Source organism: Falco cherrug, chromosome Z (assembly GCF_023634085.1).
Source record: "Falco cherrug isolate bFalChe1 chromosome Z, bFalChe1.pri, whole genome shotgun sequence".
Lineage (NCBI taxonomy): Eukaryota > Metazoa > Chordata > Aves > Falconiformes > Falconidae > Falco > Falco cherrug.
In genome coordinates, this window is record NC_073720.1 from 68,584,501 (window position 1) to 68,604,107 (window position 19,607).

Sequence of the window (19,607 nt, forward strand, 5' to 3'; positions counted from 1 at the left end):
AGAAGGGCGACTTTTTTCCTTACCACCCCCGCCCTTCTATTTTAAAGAAATGAGCGGCAGAAAGCCGTTCCTCGGTAAGCTGGAGGCGAAATGACGGTGCATGGGAGCACTTCTGGCCCCGTGCCGGCGAGCACAGTGCAGGCTCCTAGTCACGGGCAACCAAACCGCCATCCTACCTGCGGGAATTGGCAAGGGATAACCTCCAGGCACAGCATGCGCCGCGATGCCTCTACAGCGTATAATTGCCTTTGGTTTTTTAGCAGGAAAAGAAAAAACCTGCTTTTAAAGAGATCGTAGAGCCACGCGAAGTTAGCAAGTGCATTTCCTATTGCTCTGTAAGCGTTCTTTTAAATAAGGAAATTAGCGTGTTCCATGGGTGCTTTTAACTCGAGTGTGTATGTTCGTAAATAACACACACCTGCGTATAAGCCCTGTGCATTCGACCTGCGCGAACGTGTTGTGTGTATGTGTACTTATTGTGTACACACTTAGTGTGTGTATGTATAAATGTGTATTTATGCACAGACACAAAAGATGTAAGCGATAGACAAAGTCGAAATGAATAGCACCGTCCAACACCGAGTATTGCTGCGTACAGGGCATTTAATAGTTGAACACAAGGATTATTTTTTTTTAAGCCAACCTCTTTCCTATTTTGCTGTTGAATAATAACAGGTATTTAATCACACGTAAGTGGTACCAACATTGGGTAGACCATGGAAATCGCGTGGGAAAAACAGAGCCAATGCCGGTGAAGAAATCCAGATCCAAGCTCTGTGATTATCTGGTTTGGAGACAAGGAAAGCCGTCTTAAAAATACCGAGCTCATTGCCCAGATCTTCTGAATCAACAAGATATGTCCAAATGTTAAATCTGCGCGGTAACTAAAGGATCACCAATTGGTTTCTCACATGGATAACTTTCATGAATGAATACATCTATACATAATACGTATAGCTGTTCCCAAACTATAATCTCGAACAGTGTTAAATATTTTAAGACTCTCTGAGTCGAGCGGGATGGTGAAGGGGCGGATTTGAAGATTAATTGATTTTGTAAACGGGTTGGCTAAGGTGTTCACTATTTTGAAGAGCTATATAAAGGAATCTAAAGGTATCACGAAAATGCAAAGCGTTCTCACTTCTCTAAACCGCATCAAATTAACAATGGAGGGAAGAAACGACGAAATTCCCTTCCCCCTTCCCCCCATTGCCCCGCGGGGCACCGGAGAGCAGTTTGCCGCTTGTTCCCTGCCCGCCGGTGAACCTGCGGAGGGGAGAACCAGGAGGTCTCCCTGCGGCCCTCTTTTGGTCCCTTCCGCTTTTCCTTAAAGATTTCATCAGCATGCATAGCCTAGCAGAAGCAGGACACGGAGTGCCCCGGGGGTGAGGGAGAAGCTCTGGGGCAGAGGGGCAGAGGCAGACCCTCCCCAGCAGCTGGGCTGCCTGGAGCATCGTCAGCCGTCAGCGCTCGCTGGGTGCCTCGACGGCGGGGAGGACCTGCCCGGTACCTTCCTCGGAGATGCGCGCACGGCACGGGGGGAGGAGGTCTTGGCGGGGGGCGGCTGCCACCGGGGCTTCAGGAGGGGCGGCGCGGCGTGGCGGCGACGGCGGCCAGCAGGGGCGACCGCCGCGGGCGTGCCAGTGCACAGCCCCCTCCGCGGCCGGCCCGTCTCCCGGTGCGGCAGCGTGGAGGGGCGGCGGGTGTCGCAGGTAGCGGCCCACCGGTCCGTGCGGGCCCCCCGCCGCCACGTCGAGCGGGAGGCGGCCGAAGCCGTCGGGCAGGTCGAGCCGCGCCCCGGCGCGGTGCAGTGCCTCCAGCGTCTCCAGGAAGCCGGCGCTGGCCGCGTCGTGCACCGGGAAGCAGCCGGTGCTCGGGTCGGGGCGGTTGGGGTCGGCTCCGCGCTGCAGCAGCAGCTCGGCCACCCGCGGGCTGCCCAGCATCATCACCTGCGGGGAGACACAGCGTTAGCGCGGCGGCTGCGGAGAGCTGCGGGGCGGCGGCGGCTGGCGGCTGGGAGGCTGCCGGCCGGGGTGTCTTTGGGGCATAGTTTTCCCACGTCAGCTGTTTGCAGCTGTAACCTGCATACGGGCACACGGCTGTACTCGGTGATCCTGTATGGGTCCCTTCCAACGTGAGATAGTCTATGATTCTATGATAAATTAAGATATTAGCTAAGATGGCTGTGATTTCCAGAATAAGTACTACATACGTGTATGTTCAGTTCCACATTTTACACCATTTATATATAACATGGTATGTATGGTACTTGTGTTGTGTGTACACACATACATACACGACAGATATATACGCCATTTATATGTATCATTTGTTATACTATAAAGAGAGTGGGTGGGGGTGTATACACACTGTATGTACACGCACTACGCGTTCCGTAACAGCGCTGAGGAGCGGACACGCTATGATTTTTCAATGAACATCGCAGCAGCAGCGCAGGAAGCACGGCGGGGCCGGACGGCCAGGTGTAACAGCCCTGGCAGTGGCTCTTTTCGGTGCCAGGTGAGGATTTCCCTGCTCTTGAGTTCTGGATCGAACCGTTTTGCTCTCTCTCAGCTCTGGCTAAACTTGTGCTTCTTCTCACAGGAGCAAGGAAAGCTGTTGAGCGCCCATGGGTAATACACAAAACTTCCCTGCCACTCCGCAGCTGAAACAAAAGCAGGAACTTCTGCCAAGGTGTACTTATGCACGACAAGTAAAAGCAACACGCAAGCAAATAGAAGAAACTGACGGTTGGGTTTTTACTTTCCCCGTTCTCCTGGTTATTTTCAGTGGAATTTTAACCTCCATGAATTGAGCCTTAAGACTGTAGAAAATGCCTTGAGAAAACTTGTTTTCTCATTATTTTCTTTCTCGAGAGAATCTGTTTATGGACTACAAATATTTGGTTTTATTTATAATAGAAGTGTGAAAATGTTTATAAACTTCATAATTTATCAATTCCTGTAGAGGTTAAGTCTTTCAGAAAGATAAAGCAAGTCCGCATGTCAGAGTGGCAGCCATTTTGCAAAGTGTTGGTAAAGGAAACAGAACTTAGTCTCAGCCAGAAGTAAGGGGTGGAAAGAGAAAATTTACTACAATTTGGAGAGCCTTTTCATCTGGAATTTGAACCTGCGACAGAAATAAAACGAATAATTTTCTCAGTGCCTTTCTCAGTAACTTACTTCAGAAAAATAATTCCTTTTCTATATAAAGTGCAAGTGCCAAAATGGCTGTTCAGCTGGTGAATCATTACATTCAAATGGAAGCTCGAGAAAACCCTTTTCATGAAATGCACAGCTCCAGTTTAAATCACAGTACATTAATCGTTCGATGAGAACCTAACTCTTCCAGCTTAAGTATGCCAATTAATATAACACACTTCTAGCTCTCAAAATGTCTCAAAACAACTCCACTGCACACTGTACTTGTAATACTATCAATGAATACAACCACTATTGATGAATAATTAATATTAAAAATACCACTCATAACAGTGACAACTACTAATATATACCTAGTTTCAAGTTACAGTTTTTGCTCAGTGACAATTTCTACACCGTCTTCTGTGCTATTCTTTCACACGCATATAGTAGTAAGGGACCCCGTTTCTATTTCCTTGGGGGAAAGACCCATTAAGGCTATATTTAAAGCAAGCAAACAAACAAGAAAAGTCGATCGAAGCGCAATCAACTCCCTGAACCCATCTGGAAGAGGATTTTGCAGTCCTACTTCTCCTTTTGAGTACCCTTTCGCATAATTCGTTTGCTGACACCGGTGCACCCCCCCACCCCCCCCCAACCCCCCCACCCCCCCCTCCCAACCCTATCTTAGTGTTTGCAGGAGATCGGGGGTTCAGAAAATACCCTCCTGCATTCAGGCAGCTGCGGCTGGAGCTCGGTTCCGATAATAACAATAAAAATCAATTCAAAACCCGAAATCCCTCCCTTCTCCCCCGCCAGCGTGGCAAAGGACAGCTCCCCCAAGCCGTCACACTCCACACACCCCCTCCCCCCTGCCCCATAACCCCCCCCCCAACCCCGCTGCTCCGTACCTGGAGCGAGGTCCTCCCAAAGGAGTTGGTCCCGTTGGGATCCGCGCCCGCGTCCAGGAGCTTCCGCACCTCCTCGCGGTCCCCGCGGGCAGCAGCGCTGCACAGCCGGTCGCCAGCACAGCGGCCGCCCCGGGGGGACGCCTCCATCGCCCCGACACAGGGTCGCCCCCTGCCTTTCCGTCTCCCCCGGCCAGGACCTCGACCGCCGCGGCTCGGCAGCTGCTCCTCCCCGACGACAGAGGCCGGCCCCCGCGCCTCCCCCCCCGGGGCAGACCGTCCCCCGGCCCGGCCCTGCGTACCCTCGCTGCTCGCCGCCCGGCGGGGCAGGGCACTGCAGCATCCCCCCGCCCCGGCTCCACGAGAGGAGGGGGCCGTGGTCCTGTCGGCTGCGGGAAAACCCGCGCTCCCTCCCTGGGGGGCACGGAGTTGGCGGGGAGGGGTGGGGTGGAGTAGGATCGCGGGGTGCTGACAGCCAAGCTGGTAGCTCGGCACCCCGCGGGGCAGCGCGGCCTCACACCGCCCCGAGAGCTCCCGCGGGGGCTGCCACCCCCCGGGGGCGCCGTTGGTACGGGAGGAGGAAGGGGACGGGGGCTGCGGCGTGCGCTCCCAGCCCCTCCCCACATCGGTGCGGGGTGCGAAGGACGGGGAGGGGGGCGCAGCCCAGCCGGCAAACCGCTTCCCCGGGGCTGGCCACAGCTGCCCCGGCCCGGGCAGGTGGGACGCGCCCCGCCGTTATTTTGCATGGGGCGTGCGGCGGCGGACGGCACACCAGAGCCTTCCCGGGGCAGGGAGGGACTCTTGTGAGAGGGATGGATTTGGCTTGTCCCTCCGGAGGGTCTCCTTGCCCTACCCCGAGCTCCTCCGAGCGGTGGGGCTGGGGTCCGTTCCCCCGTCCCGCCGCCGGCCGGGAGCAGGCGGCCCGGATGAGGAAGAGCGCCGTGCCCGCAGGAAGTCTGCGATCCACCGCATGGCAGCCGGCCGCGGGGACCGCTTCGCCCGGCCCTGCGGGAGCCTGTCGCGGGCAAGACGGCCGCGACGAGACCCAGCCGGGACAAGGTACGGCTCCAGCCCGGCAGCCAGAGGCTGGGCAGAGCCCACTCTTATCTCTGTGAAGGTTCCCAAAAACAACGCACCTGACTCCTCCTCTTGCTTCCCGCACTCCCACTCATCCCTCCTGGACAAAGCTGCTCCCCGCGGCGGGCCCCGGCGACGCCTGTGATACTCACCCTGTCCCCCAGCCACCCCCCCCCCGTCGAGGGGAGCGGGGAATCGGCCCCAGCGCCTGCGGAGCTGCCACAGCACCCGCGACCCGCGGCTTAAAGGTTTTAGTCCGCCACCTCGAAGGTACGGGAAGACCTCGGCAAGGGGCGAGACGAAGGAGGGGGGGTTAAAGGCTCCTGCGCTCCCACAGGGCGATGCGGAGAGCGGGGCGTTTCAGAGCCACCGCCGAGGTCGGATGAAGTGAGCAAATATAGCAAAACAGTTTAAGGACTTTTTTAGGCTGTGTGTGTGTGTGTCCTGATGCGCCCCCCACCCCCTACCCCGTCAGTTGCCTAATCTCCTATTTTTAATTACAGCAAACCGGTGCGATTGCCACAGAAGCAGTATCTGCCGTGCAGATGCACCTTTGTTCCCTTCGACGTTATCCTCCCCTGAGCCACTCGAGCACACGCAAAGCCCCGCGTAGGCTCTTGAGAGGGCAAATGCCCTGAAGGGCGAAACCGGCGATTTTATGTCTACAGGTACGGACGGCGGAAAGGCAGAGGCATCCTTGGACACGGAGAAATTAAACACAAATTTATCCTTGCGTAGATAAGACAGAAAATCACTGAAAATTCCTCATATGGGGGCTTTTTGAGCCTCCCCCGCCAAGTTTCTGCTTTGCAAGGGCAGGGTGCGGTATTTGAAGCGGGCTTGGGCGCGGTAAGGCACCTGCTCGGCAGGGACGTGCAGCGGGCTCCCACGCACCCTGGTTTTGCTGCAGTGCATGGTGCAGAGTGGACCCCAGGGCTGGAGGGCTATTAAAAATAAAATTAATATTTTTTTAAAAATCAACAACCAAAATTTAAAAGTGGATTTTTTAAAAGTCCATAAAGCGAGGGAATTAAAAGGAAAGGATCTCCCACCCAACAGGTAAAGTGCCCTGCAGTCCTTCATGCCCTCTCTGCCATTAGTGATAGCCATGTAGGGATAGATCCAAGGAGAAAACCTCCCTGGGATTACGTGTGTCAGGTGTCCTAAAATTGCAGATCACTAGTGAGGCGCGGCAGGGTTGCATATTATCTCTGGCTAATCTTGCTTTCAGTGAAATAGTAACGATAGTGGATTTTATGCATCTCACATATGTGTGTATATAAATATATGCATACATGTCTTTTTGTATAAGTAACTTTTATATATGTATAAAAAAATATTATACACTCACATGTCAACATATTTGTAAATTAAGATGTTACTAGAGGAGTCAGAGGGCCTGTCTGTATCTCCATTCCTGCTAAAATCATTAAAAGCCACAAAATAGCACCATGGTGTAAAACAACAAATATGGTCCTGTGCTAATGATTACTGGTCCTCCAAATTACTTGTCAAGCCACTGAACCATTAAAAAGACACAATTTTAAGTTACATTATTGAAGCCATATGAATTTTACCCTCACAAATGCACATCCTATTTTGCACAATTTTGGTACCAACAAACGACCTCAAATTCATCAAAACATAATATCACACACTCATTTCTGAAGTCAGGGAAATAACAGCCAAACCTGTGCTAATGCGTTTTGAAAACGACCCCTTGTATTGGACTTGCATCTTGGGGGAAGGGAGGAGAAACCATCTTCCCTCTCCAACAAACCTTACTGCAAAGATATGGGGGGGGGGGGGGGGGGGGGAAATGGAGAAGACTGTCCACATCAAGCAGTCTTCCGATTCTACATTTCTGCTTCTAGTATTTTTTAAAGTCACTGTTCAACAATACAGGGTTTTGACACTGAAAACATCCATTTTAATATTACAGTACAGCAACGCTGCAAATTGTTTTGAAGATGTTTTGATAATAGCATACAGGACAGAAAAGGTAATTTTCAGTTACCAAAAGCAGCCATCTTATGCCCTGTTTAAGGCTTAGCACGTGCTACCCTTTCGAAGAAAAAAATTTGTAAACATTAAACTTAAAGTGTTTTCAAAACATTTATGTGAGTTATTTTATCATCTAGCAGGTATTTCAGTAATAAGTTTAGGGGTTAATTAAATACTACAAAGAGGCAAACTATAGAGAACATAATACTGGGATGTCCTTGTTTGTAAATAAGCAAAAAAAAAAAAAAAACTAAAGCCCCCCAAAACACAGGAGGGGCAGGAGTGGAAGACGCAATGGAGAGGCTGCATGAAAGTAACCTGATTTACAATTGGGGGGGGGGGGGGGGGGGAACAGTTGTTCGGAGTTATGCCACAACTGAAGCAAAAATGATGAATAGAAATCGTTGAAGAGGATGCTTCTACTCTTCAGCTTAAAATGTCACTGTATTTGCAAAGATAATTATCGTTATCACACATATTGGGTAAGAGCAGGAAAATCTAGCACTTTAATTTTAGACCTTTAGAAGTTGTGCCATAGAGGTTTCTTTTGAACATAAAAATGGCCAAAAAACACTACACCCCAACAAACAAACAGAAACCCCACAACGACCCAAAAATCTGCAATACTAAAAATTAAATACTTTGGTTTCTGTTTTTCAAGTTGTGTGATGTAAATTTGCACAAAGCACATTTCTGAATGCAATATGCTGCCCTACATAGCTGTGAAAATATTTCTAGATATTTTTACAATTTTTGTAGAAACCCTCCAGGAAATTTTAGACGCATATTACTTCAGTTTTCCATTTTGTGCTATGAAGCCATTGGAAAGTAAAACGATGTAATGGCTCTGGGTAATCACCTAACAGTACAAAAATTAAGCATTCATCAGGCAAAATATTCCCTTCCTTAAAAAACAAATAGCAAAGCAAAGACAAATGACAAATAAACACACACACAAGGCAAAACAAATAAAATCTCTCCCATACGTCTAAGAAATAAAAAGGTTTAGATGTTGCAAGAGAAAAAGGTCACGGTATGGCCAATGCGATGTAGAATTGCTTCTATCAGCCAGGTTTTGAGTGTCAGTCCCCGGAGGTTCAGAAGCAGCTTCGTGGACACTGTTTTAATGAAAGACACTCTCTCTCTCTCTCTAAGACTGCTCGAGGAGTATTAAAATTTTCTTTGTTCCATCCACCTATTTAAGTAATTTAATTTTGAACAAAGCTTGAGAATAGGACCCATCTCTCTAAGTAACAAATAAGGGCAAGGAAAAAAGAAATTTAAAAAGCAGCTGTTTTCCCTTTATTTTCAAACTTCTTTTTTTTCCCCTGAAATAGATTTCCACCTCATCCAAATATGAAGCCCCCCTCCTCTTCCGGCAGACTGTGTCCTGAAATACTGTGGGTTTGGGGTTCTCTGTCTCTGAGATGCCAAAATATTTATGCATTACTTTTGTGACTGTAATATTGTTACATCCTACTATGGAAGGAGCACGGTTTTTTTAGATTAAACACACACTTCTTTTACCCCTCCCCAGCCTCTTCAGAATCAGCTTTTCAGCACATTTCAGTCACTATTTTAGACCTAACTGGCACTTTTCAAGAACTCAGTCTCCCCAGTGAAAAGTTCAGGGCACAGGGGAGCAGCAGTATTTACAGCAAGTGTGGAAATAGAAGGAAAAAAAAGTTGCCACACTGCCTGATGCATAAGAAGATTTTGTCCTTGCTGCAGCAAATTTTAAATCGAGATAACTGACACCTTCATATCTATGTTTAATGTTTTATAATCCAGATTTGTGCATTTCAGGTCAACCAGAGTTTATAGTTTCTTTTTCCCCCCCATTTAGTGTAAGATGAAGAAATTAGGCCTACTAAAAATGCAAGAAAGGAAGGATTTGAAAGTAACAAGGAAAACTAGATGTTGTTTCTGACTTTTTTTATATATATATATATATATATATATATATACACACACACACACAGAGAGTGTGTATGTATATCTCCCTACACCTGATGTTCAAAAAGTGCTAAAAGGATCTAACCAGGGACTGGAGCAGGCAAACTGTGAACTGCTTTATCTCCACAATTCGAGTCCTATAGCTTGAAGGGTTTAATTGTTGGGTTGTTGTTTTTTTTTTTTTTAATATCTATATATATATACACACACACATATATATTTATATAACATATAATCGCTATTTTTGTAGATATTTTCTAAGGCAAATATTTCTACTGTCCTTCTGCCCCTGCTATTCTCCAGTCTGTGCTCTGGATTAGAGAAGGTTGTGGACTCCTCTACTGACCTCCTACAAGGATTTTGCAGAACAATCCTCAAACACTCACCAAAATTAATATTCACTTTATTTTTCATAATGTGTCTAATTTTGTGTAATGATCGAGGCCTAAGTTGTGGTGTGCAGATTCACAACAATCCGGTTTTACAGTCTGAAATCAGGAAAAAGTCTCTAAAAACACCTTGGGTGTCTCAATGCCCTTTATATACGTGTGTGTTTTAATTACTCTTTCTGACGCTGCTCGGCCGCTCTGACCCTTATTGCACATATTTATATAACAGCAAGGAAGGCAAAGCAGGCCACTGTATTTCACCGTCATTTACAGCAATGGAAAGTAATACAGGCTCGGGAAACAGTGGCCATTTTCTCTCTTCAGAGCAAGTTCTCTCTTGCAGAAAACCATCTGCAAATGTTGGTAAGGGGTGGTGGGTTTGTTTTTTCTAAGTTAGCCATAGGAAAAACGAAAAGAAAAACTTCTCAAGGGGGACAAAGAAAAAGGCAGAAATAAGTTACAGTAACTTTTCAAGAACAGGTCGTTTTCTACAGCGCTTACCAACAACAACAAAAAAAAAAAGAGAAAAAAAAAAAAAAGACTAAAAAATAATAACCCCCACGCCTGTGCAACCCTCACGTGTTCCCGATGCAATATGAGCATGTGGCGCGGCGGGGGCTCCGTGGTGTTGCGCGACCGGGGCCGGGCTGCCGTGGGGAGCGGGCACCCCGTTCACCCGGGGGCGGCCGCTACCGCCTCCCGTTCCCACCGCACCGTCGGGCCCCCGCGACGACAGCGACAGCCCCCCCGCCGCCTCCTCCCCAAGCAGCCCCGCTACCCGGGGCCCCTACCTGGGCCGGGGGCTCCCGCGGCGCCTCCTCCGCAGGACCAGTAGCAGAGCGAGGCGCGGCGGCCAGCGCCGCCCCAGCGCCCCGACGACACCGCGGAGGATGCGCCATCCCAGGGCCCGGGCCCGGCGCAGGCTGCGGGCGCGCCGAAAGCGGACAGTGCACCTTATCCGGGGGGTCATGGGTGCGGGGGAGCCCCCGGCCTGTCGCACAAGAAATACCTCCCCGCCGGGGCCCCACCGGTGAATCGGCCCTCTCACCCTCCATTCATTGGAGAGGATTTTTTTTTCTTCTTTTTTTTTTTTTTCTTTCTTTTCCGTTTGACTAATTTCGACTCCCCATTTCGCTTTACCTCCCTTCCCCCCCCCCCCCCCGCCCCCCCTTAAACGCCTCCCATGATGATGGTTCCCGCCTTGAAAGCAGGCGAAGGAGGACCGGCAGCGGGGGATGGGGACGGGGGAGGCTGCCGGCTCCTCTCCCCTCCCACTGACTCTCCCCGGGGAGCACCACCACCAAACGGGCGTGGAGGACGGCCAATCGCAGGGCGCTCCCCTGCTTTCAAATAAAGCCTTGACGACATGTCCTTGCCCTCCTCCTTCCCCCCTCCCCGCCCCCCCCCGTCCCGTCCCGTCTGTCCCCTCCAAACACACGGCCTCCTGCTCCGTTTGCAGAAAGTGTGTTATGTTGGGGTTTTTCTCTTGTTGGTTGTTTGGGTTTGGACCCCACTCCCTTCGGGAGCCCCTCGGTGGGGCGGGGGCTGAGGTGGCCCGACGCATCGCGACCCCCGCCCGTCCCCCCGGGGGCCGTGTAGGTGCACCGGGGGGCGGCTAGCGGATCCCTGCCGCTTTAAAAGTGCAGGCCAGTATTGGCCCGGGCGAGCAGCTATTTCCTTGTCACATGGTCATTTGAACGCGACGCGGGGCCGTTGCGTAGCGGAGCGAGAAAAAAAAAAAAAAAAAAAAGCGGATCTCGTCTCCCCCCGCCGGTAACCGAAACGGGTAATTAACTATTTCCTTTCCCCCGACCCTCTCCCTGGCCGTGCTCCGCGGTGACGGATCCTTTTGTTTTCGGTTTGAAGGGTGAGATTTTGGGCGGTGGCGGGGGGAGGGGGGCGGGAACGGTAAACAGCAGAGGAGCGCTCAGAAGCCCCGATCAACCTGCCGGCGTTCCCCTCCCGGTCCGCTGCCGTGGGGACCGCCGAAGGGTGCTGAGCCCCTCGACGGCCGGTGCTGAGCGAGGCCTGCCGCCCGGCAGAGGACCTCTGGGCGGCGGGGTTGAGGGGGATCCGCTACCCGCCCCGTCCCCGCCCCTCCTCCCCGGGAGCCCCTCTGCCTGCTCACCCCCCGTCCCGGGCGCGGCGTACCTCCGTGCGAGGCACGGTGAGGGGTGACGGGCAGGGAAGGTGCCGGTCCTGCGGGTGCCTCTTCGTCCTCCTCGGGTGCGGTGGGGTCCGGCATGGCTCGGCACGGCTGGACGTGGCTCGGCGCGGAGCTGGGGGTGCGCAGGGACTGCAGGGAGCCGGCAGGGAAGACTCCGGGAGGGAGGGAGGCATCGCGGCGTCCCTGGGAGGGCTGGTGGATATATGCGTGTGCAACACTCCCCCCATAACAAACACCTCCTACTCTCGGCTGGACAAACAGTAATAACACCGATGTCAATACAAGTTTCCTTCTCATGCCTGTGCAGGGAGTAACCCTAACAACAATGCTAATAAAGAAGAGCCTGAAATGGTTTCTCTTGGACCGAGTCCGATTTCAAGCCTGGGAAATGTGTGAGTGAAAACAGCCATTTAGAAATGAAAGCAGCTCTTCGAGATCCTTGCTTTTTTTTTCTTTTTTTTTTTTTGGTTCCCACCCCCCCTCCCGTGGCTACTTCTCGACAACAGGCAAGGCAAAATTGAGAGAAATAATGAACGCCTGCCTGGCTGCATGATGCAGGTGCGGTGGTGGGAGGATGAATTGACAGTTTTGGCAATAGAAACCAAATACCCGCCAACGCTGAATGCATGGCCGAGCCGGGCCCGGGGAGCATCTCATCGTGCACAGGGCACAAACCCTGCTGCAGAGGGGTGTGTCTGTCTGTCTGTCTGTCGCTCAGATACACTCAAGCACAATTGAGGTATTAGAAATAAAAAGTGCCAGTTAACCGCCACGTTAAACATAATGCTTTTAGGGCTTTCCCGACATGCATATTGCTGCTGTTTGTTGTTAACAATTACTATGCTGGTTTTCAGGGAGAAATCCAAGCCCTGGAGCCGACGCTGCTGCCAGAAGAAAAGGTGCCTGTGGAAGCTCCCATGGCCGAGCAGGATTACATCGGGGACCCCCATCCTCCCACGAGGTGAGTAGCCCCCACTGTGGGCCTGGCACGGGCAAGGGGCTCCAGAACTGCAGCATGAGGCAGATTTATAGCAATTAGGCATTTAGCCCTGCTGCATTTTGAAGGCATATTCTGCTCGTTTAGTGCAGTCAGCCTAGGAAAGTACGTTATTTCCCAGTCAAATTTATGCATTATTATTATTATTATCATCATCATTATTACTATTATTATTATATTAGTTATTTTTATTATAATAATAATAATTATCGTTGTTGTTTCATAAACTATAATGTGAATATTTAAAATTTTAAATCAATTTTGACTCTTGAGGAAAACGACCTTTCAAAAGAGGAATACTGGTCTAACTGATATTGGAAGAAGAACAGTTTATCAGACCCTTACTTTTCTGCAGCCTTGCCTTGCCAAGCTCTAGCCTTGCACGATTTCAGTTCCATCTCAGTTCCCTCAGTTCAGTCTCATTTCAGTTCCATCTCAGCTCCCTCAGGCACAGCATGCAGGCACTTGACTGCTGCATCCCCAGTGTTGTCCTTGGCTTGCCTGCGGCTATGCCATGTACTAAGAGAGAATATAGTACATTTTCATAAGGTGTTATCATCGCATTATTGTAATGTTATATATTTTCTATAAAAAGATAGGTATAAAATACATATTCTAGGCGGGTTTATAATAAACAAGCACGAATATAATGTGAATTTTTGCACAGAGTTTATATGCATAAATAGTAGTTATAATTAAGCACAACCATATTACAGATTAAAATAATTAATAATCAAATACATATGCTTGATATATAACCACAACGGGTTTTAAATATATACTCATATTTATGTATATTTTTATATAGGTATTACATAGATGTATTACACACTTAAATGGTATAACTCTATATCTATAGTGTACCAACGTATACAAAGTAATTTTAAAGCATGCATTATGTGAAATTATGTAATAAATAGCATATTCTAATACGTTATATAAGAGTACATATATTATTTTCAATGTTTATATATGAAATATCTAGGGTTTGGACACTCGGTAGGAACGCAAACCGAAGAGAAATCTTTTTTTCCCCTTCAATTCTCCACAGATAGCCTCCAAAGTGCTCGGGATTTGTGCTGGGGAACGAGCCCAGAGCTCTCCCGCTGTCCCACCTTGCTTCCCCTTCTGTGTCCTTGTCGCGCAGGACGTGTGAGCACGGACCCGCGTGGGGTCCGGGGGTGGGTGTGGGGCAGGCAGCCCCACATAATTGATCTGTTCCCCGCCCCCCTTCCTCCTTCAGCAGCACAGCCGTTACAACCACTCGCTCGCTATTACAACGGCTCGTTTTTTTCTTCACCAAACGCCACCTTCGAGCAGCTTAGGAAACCCTGGGACCGAGCTCGGATATACGATTTTAAATTTTCAGTTCCACACCGCCTTCATTGTGCAACCGTCATGGTTTCTTCAAAATACTGTTAAATTCACAGCAACTCGGAGGAGGTCACCTGCAAGTTGGTAAAACACTTATTACTTCAAGCGAGGGCGGTATTGGGCTTGCGGAGACGCCAATCGCTCTTTATTTTCTCCTTCTATGTCCCATGTTTACGACCTTCGTGAGAAGAGCCATGGATGCGCCACGGGCCCATGCAGAGACATGCACAGCATCTTACGCGGTTTTAAGCAGGTATGTGCCAAAGCCGCAATCGCGCCCGGGAAGGCTCAACTCCCCGCTGTCCCGGCCGGTTTTGCAAGGGAGAGGCAGAGGTTGGCTTCAGCGCCCCTTGAGTCCGACGCAGCTTGAGGCTGAAACCAACCGGGAGCGGTCGGCTCGGGCCCGGGAGAGCCCGGAGCCTCTCTCGCCCCCTGCAGACGGACGGCTGGGAAGCGCGAGTGGGGAGCCCCGGGGAGGAGGGTAAAGAGACAGCGCAGATGCGGTCCTGTCAAAACACGAAAGGTTTATTGTGCCGTCTCTGTGCAGGGGCTTTCCTTCATATTCATTTCTCTTCACAGTGTTTGGACTACCATGTCAAAAAGCGGGGCGTGGAGGGTGTCAAGCGCAGGAAAACATGCAGGCACGTGCTAACTATAGCGTGCAAACCGATACATATCGCGCTGGTCCTTCGTGCATCCGAGCAGCGAAACGCCACCCGCGGATTTTAGAAGCCCGTGAGTGCTGTTCTACTTCCTGTCTCCCGAGGTGGGCGCGGGCAATAAATTACGGGAGGAGGCTAGACGAGGGGCGGCGGGTGTCGCAGGTAGCGGCCCACCGGTCCGTGCGGGCCCCCCGCCGCCACGTCGAGCGGGAGGCGGCCGAAGCCGTCGGGCAGGTCGAGCCGCGCCCCGGCGCGGTGCAGTGCCTCCAGCGTCTCCAGGAAGCCGGCGCTGGCCGCGTCGTGCACCGGGAAGCAGCCGGTGCTCGGGTCGGGGCGGTTGGGGTCGGCTCCGCGCTGCAGCAGCAGCTCGGCCACCCGCGGGCTGCCCAGCATCATCACCTGCGGGGAGACACAGCGTTAGCGCGGCGGCTGCGGAGAGCTGCGGGGCGGCGGCGGCTGGCGGCTGGGAGGCTGCCGGCCGGGGTGTCTTTGGGGCATAGTTTTCCCACGTCAGCTGTTTGCAGCTGTAACCTGCATACGGGCACACGGCTGTACTCGGTGATCCTGTATGGGTCCCTTCCAACGTGAGATAGTCTATGATTCTATGATAAATTAAGATATTAGCTAAGATGGCTGTGATTTCCAGAATAAGTACTACATACGTGTATGTTCAGTTCCACATTTTACACCATTTATATATAACATGGTATGTATGGTACTTGTGTTGTGTGTACACACATACATACACGACAGATATATACGCCATTTATATGTATCATTTGTTATACTATAAAGAGAGTGGGTGGGGGTGTATACACACTGTATGTACACGCACTACGCGTTCCGTAACAGCGCTGAGGAGCGGACACGCTATGATTTTTCAATGAACATCGCAGCAGCAGCGCAGGAAGCACGGCGGGGCCGGACGGCCAGGTGTAACAGCCCTGGCAGTGGCTCTTTTCGGTGCCAGGTGAGGATTTCCCTGCTCTTGAGTTCTGGATCGAACCGTTTTGCTCTCTCTCAGCTCTGGCTAAACTTGTGCTTCTTCTCACAGGAGCAAGGAAAGCTGTTGAGCGCCCATGGGTAATACACAAAACTTCCCTGCCACTCCGCAGCTGAAACAAAAGCAGGAACTTCTGCGGGGAGACACAGCGTTAGCGCCCGCCCGCCCCGCTCGGGCTGTCTTGTTCAGCCCCGCAGGTATGGGGATCGCTACGGAAAGGAACGGAAAATCCGCAGGCGAGGCCTAGAGATCGGCTCTGGAGGCGCCGCGAGCTGCGGAGAGCACGGACCTCGCAGGAACGCCGCGCACCGGAGGAATCCCTCCTCCTCCGCGCCGCGGGACACAGCGGGGCAAGTGGGACAGAGCGCCGCTGGAGCCCCGTCGGGGCCGGGGCGTGCGGGCCCGCACCGGGGGCCCGCTCCGCGACAGGAACCGGCAGCAGGCGCGGGGCAGAGGGGCCGGGGGAAGGGGCTCGCCCTTCTTCGGGCGCACCCCCGCAGGAACCGCTCGAGCAAGTCCCGACCCGCTTTGCAACGGCCGCCGCGTAACCGTGCCGGTGGAGCAGCTCCCGGGGGCTGCCGCCGCGCCGCTCTCTCACCCGGGACGCTTTTCCAAGAAGGTCCTTAGAAAGGCGAAAAGCGTGTGTAAGGAACGCTCCCGCCCCGCAACGGGACGTCCGCGCTTCCCTCGCCCTCCGGAGGGACTCGAAACGCACCTTCAGCCTCTACGTCCCTGCCCAGCGCTGCACTAAAACGCCCGGGAGCCCCCTCTTCTCGGGGTCCCCGTACCCCGAAGCTCCGTTGCTCCCAGCGCACCCGGCAGTGCTACAGCGCCCGGGCTAAATCCCTGCTGCGTAAAGGTGCAGAAAAAAACATGTCGGAGGTCGGCATCAGATACGTGTTTCGAGTGAAATGCTGCACCGTCATTTTGTAGGAGAGTTTCGCGAAAACCGGCCCTAAACCCCAAACATAGCTTCTCGGGTTATTCCCGTTTCATTTTATTTTGAAAACTCAAGAAGCTGGCTAGAGCTATCTCAGAAATTAATTTAGCTTTATAAATGTGTATCTACTGCTTCTCCGGGCACGGCATCTATCCAGGCGTTCATGCAACTGTGAAACGTGGGCAGACTGAGCCCTCCCAGATGGACTCCTAGCTGCTTACCTGCAGGGTCTCCTGGGCAAGGCTATCGCGACCAGATGCTTCTGGCCTTAAGGGTCAGCGATCACAATGTATCGTGAGAGTCAGTGAATATGCTTTTTCTCCATGGGAGAGCAAAATCGCTAACAGACGTATAAAGCAGAAGATGAGGTATGACGAAAGAGTAATTCTTTCAGAAAAGGTGCCTCGTTACTCTTTATTGCACGTTTATTGCGAGATGAGCATTAAAGTTCTCGGTTTTGAGTCATCCAATCTCAGTTGGTTAAGATAAAGTTAAGGGTTGTTAAGACTAAAACCTCTGTTGCGGCCGTCACAGACTTTCGCCTTTCGAGAAAAGCGAGAGGAGCCGCGGCGCTGTGCCGCTTCGACAGCAGCCGAGCGCAGCCGTCGGGGGGCGGCCGGCCCCAGGAGGCTGCCTCGGGGCTGCCGCCGCCGCTCCTCGGGCACGAAGGGCCCGCTGCCGCCGTCCCCGCACCGCCCCCCTCCCCAGCCTCCCTACCTGGATGGCCGTCCGGCCGTAGGAGTTGACGGCGTTGGGGTTCGCCGCGCCGTCCAGCAGCTCCTTCAGGCGCTGCAGGTCGCCGCGGGCGGCGGCGTTGGCCAGCTCGTCCGCCTCCGTGCGGCCCTTTCGCTGCGCCATGTTTCAGCCCGCCCCGGCCTCGCACCCGCCGGCGGCCGGTGTCCGCGGAGCGCTGCAGCACCCGCCGCCCGGCCGCCCCGCGCTACACGGCTCTGGCCGAGATCCCGCCCGCGGAGGGCGCCCTGCCCATGGGAGTGCCCGACTCCGCCGCTCCGTGCGCCCGGCAGCCCTCGGCGACGCGGGTGGGGCGACGCGGGCTCCCTGCGCGGGGCCGCCGCCGGGTCCGCCGCCACCTGCAGGGACGCGGCGCCGTCGCTTGTTTTCACCGCGCGGATGGTGCTGCTCCGCCCCGGACCGCCCCGGACCGGCCCCGCCAGCCCCGCCCCGCCAGCGCGCCGCTGTCACTCACCGGCGCCGCGGCGGAGCGCAGCGGCCGCGGGCGGCCCCCGGCCTTACCCCGACGGGGCGGGTCGCGCCGCGCTGCCCTCTGAGGGGCGGAAGAGCCGGGCTCTCGGGGGGCGGGCGGGGGGGCGGTGGGCCGGTCTCTCCACTATTTTGTCCTCCCCCCGGCTCTCTCAAGGGCCTCATCGTGTTAATCTGTGCCTGACCGCCCCGAGGGGAGGTGAGGCCGGGGGAAGGGAAGGCGCAAAAGCGGCAAAAGGGCTGTATTTAAGGAAAGCGGGAATTAAGGGGAGCCGCGCCCCCGGGACCGCGGGCCTGGTGTAAGCGGGGCCCCGCTCCCGTCACAGCGGGAGCGCTCGACCTGACGCTGCCTTACCCGCTCTCCGGACACCCACCGGTACCCGGGGAGCGGGAGGCGGCGATGGCCGCGCTGCTCCCCCCTTCTGCTGGGGGAACTGCGAGCTCTTCCCAGCTTTTCTAGTCGGTGCAGACGCTGCGTAGCAGTGGGCGCAGCAGCGCAGAGAGCCTGCACGGAGATGCGACGCACCACTTGGAGGTCTCCAGTGTCCGGCTGAACCGCCTGGTTGTTGGGTTTTTTTGTTATTATTATTCTTTGTTTTTGTTGGTTTAATAAAAAAAAAAAAAAAGGCATCAGGCCGGCACTTCGAACGCTTCCTCCAGACAAAGGCCACAAGGGACGGGCAAGCTCTCCTTCGCCAGGGCCAGGCGCTGGCGCGGCCCCGCGCCCGCCGCCCGGCGGGGACCAAGCCCCGGGGGCGAGCGGCGGGTGGAGGCGGGGTACCGCGGGGTGGGGCGGCGGGGCGGGGGGGCGCGGGGCGGTGGCAGCACCACGGACAGCTCCCCCCGGGCCGGGCCGCCCCGCCCCGAGCCGCCCGCCGGGCCGGGCCGGGCCGCCGCCGCCGCGCTGACCACCGGCCAGCTGGTGTCACCCGGTGCTGCGGGGCAGAGGGTTCCGGAGCTGGCGGCGAGCGCACCCCTTGCTGAACCCGCCGAGCCACCGCACTGCTGGCGTGCCCCGCAGGGCGGCCGGCCTCTTCCTCCCCGAGGTCGCTTTGCGAACCTCACTGTAAATACCAATAAACGCAGCGCTTGCGACCCGGAGGGGGTTAAAGGCTTCTTGGGTCTTACTGCACGTGGTGCTGTGCGAAGACCCGGAAGAAGTAAGAGGTCTTTACTTTTTCATTCAGGTATATTTCACAGTGTTGGTTCTTGAGGTTTACAAGTGCCCTTGCTGCTTTCACTATGGAGTGTCACAAAAGTGACCTGTTTCCTCGCCTTAGCACATGGATGTGACCTTTGTCAGACACATGGGATAGCTAAGTTCAATCTCTCAGGAAGTTTGCAATCACAATTCTGCTCCATATTCTTATATGCTGCTTTTCAATCCTTTGCCAATCATGGTGCCCACTTGTTTACATGCATCTTTACCTGAAACAGTAAGTACATGTAACCAAAACCATGAAATTACTTCCTTGGCCTACTACTTTAGAAAGCCACAGCTATACTACCAGGAAAGCTCTCTGTTTTCAGTACGGAATGGTGCAGGCAATTTGTTCCAGCAGTAACCAGAAGTATGCTAACTGGCAGGGCCATGGAAACTGTCTATGTAAAGGTTAAGTTTGTGGGTTTATTTGCCAGGCTTGGTGTGTTCTTATAATTGAATCAGCCTAGTGCCAAATTCTGCTTCGTCACTCACATTGGCTACTATTTCTATGCTCAGATGTAGAACCATAGAATCACAAAATCATTTAGGTTGGAAAGGCCCTTTG

General features: G+C 53.2%; 3 protein-coding genes and 1 long non-coding RNA gene across 7 annotated transcripts in view; 2 read left to right on the forward strand and 2 right to left on the reverse strand.

Moving 5' to 3' along the window:
* MTAP (methylthioadenosine phosphorylase) overlaps positions 1-950 on the forward strand; it is a 45,753-nt gene extending 44,803 nt beyond the window's left edge. Inside the window, exon 8 of the mRNA XM_055698593.1 lies at positions 676-950. Within this exon, the coding sequence (XP_055554568.1) occupies positions 676-693 (18 nt within the window). The 3' untranslated portion in view covers positions 694-950. The remainder of the gene's footprint in view (positions 1-675) is intronic.
* Positions 584-11,886, reverse strand: LOC129734689 (cyclin-dependent kinase 4 inhibitor B-like). Of its 3 annotated transcripts, none has more exons than XM_055698596.1 (2): positions 11,626-11,886; positions 584-1,949 (listed from the first exon to the last, which is right to left on the reverse strand). In XM_055698596.1, the coding sequence occupies exons 1-2, from the start codon at positions 11,866-11,868 to the stop codon at positions 1,464-1,466; spliced, it is 729 nt and encodes a 242-aa protein (XP_055554571.1). In that variant the 5' UTR covers positions 11,869-11,886; the 3' UTR covers positions 584-1,463. The 3 variants fall into 3 exon arrangements, with proteins under 3 accessions (XP_055554571.1, XP_055554570.1, XP_055554572.1); XM_055698595.1 differs by lacking the exon at positions 11,626-11,886 and adding an exon at positions 10,266-10,609; XM_055698597.1 differs by lacking the exon at positions 11,626-11,886 and adding an exon at positions 4,052-4,288.
* On the forward strand, positions 10,929-17,082 carry LOC129734691 (uncharacterized). 2 transcript variants are annotated; one of them, XR_008730177.1, is made up of 6 exons: positions 10,929-11,260; positions 11,949-12,033; positions 12,496-12,602; positions 13,690-14,265; positions 14,592-14,747; positions 15,867-17,082. It is a non-coding gene; the product is annotated as an uncharacterized LOC129734691 (long non-coding RNA). The 2 variants fall into 2 exon arrangements; XR_008730178.1 differs by having other exon boundaries at positions 11,254-11,341.
* LOC129734690 (cyclin-dependent kinase 4 inhibitor B-like) lies at positions 14,517-17,698 on the reverse strand. Its single transcript, XM_055698598.1, has 2 exons — positions 17,335-17,698; positions 14,517-15,073 (listed from the first exon to the last, which is right to left on the reverse strand). Exons 1-2 carry the CDS (start codon positions 17,473-17,475, stop codon positions 14,810-14,812), a joined length of 405 nt encoding a protein of 134 aa, XP_055554573.1. The 5' UTR covers positions 17,476-17,698; the 3' UTR covers positions 14,517-14,809.
* Positions 17,699-19,607: the final 1,909 nt, after the last annotated feature.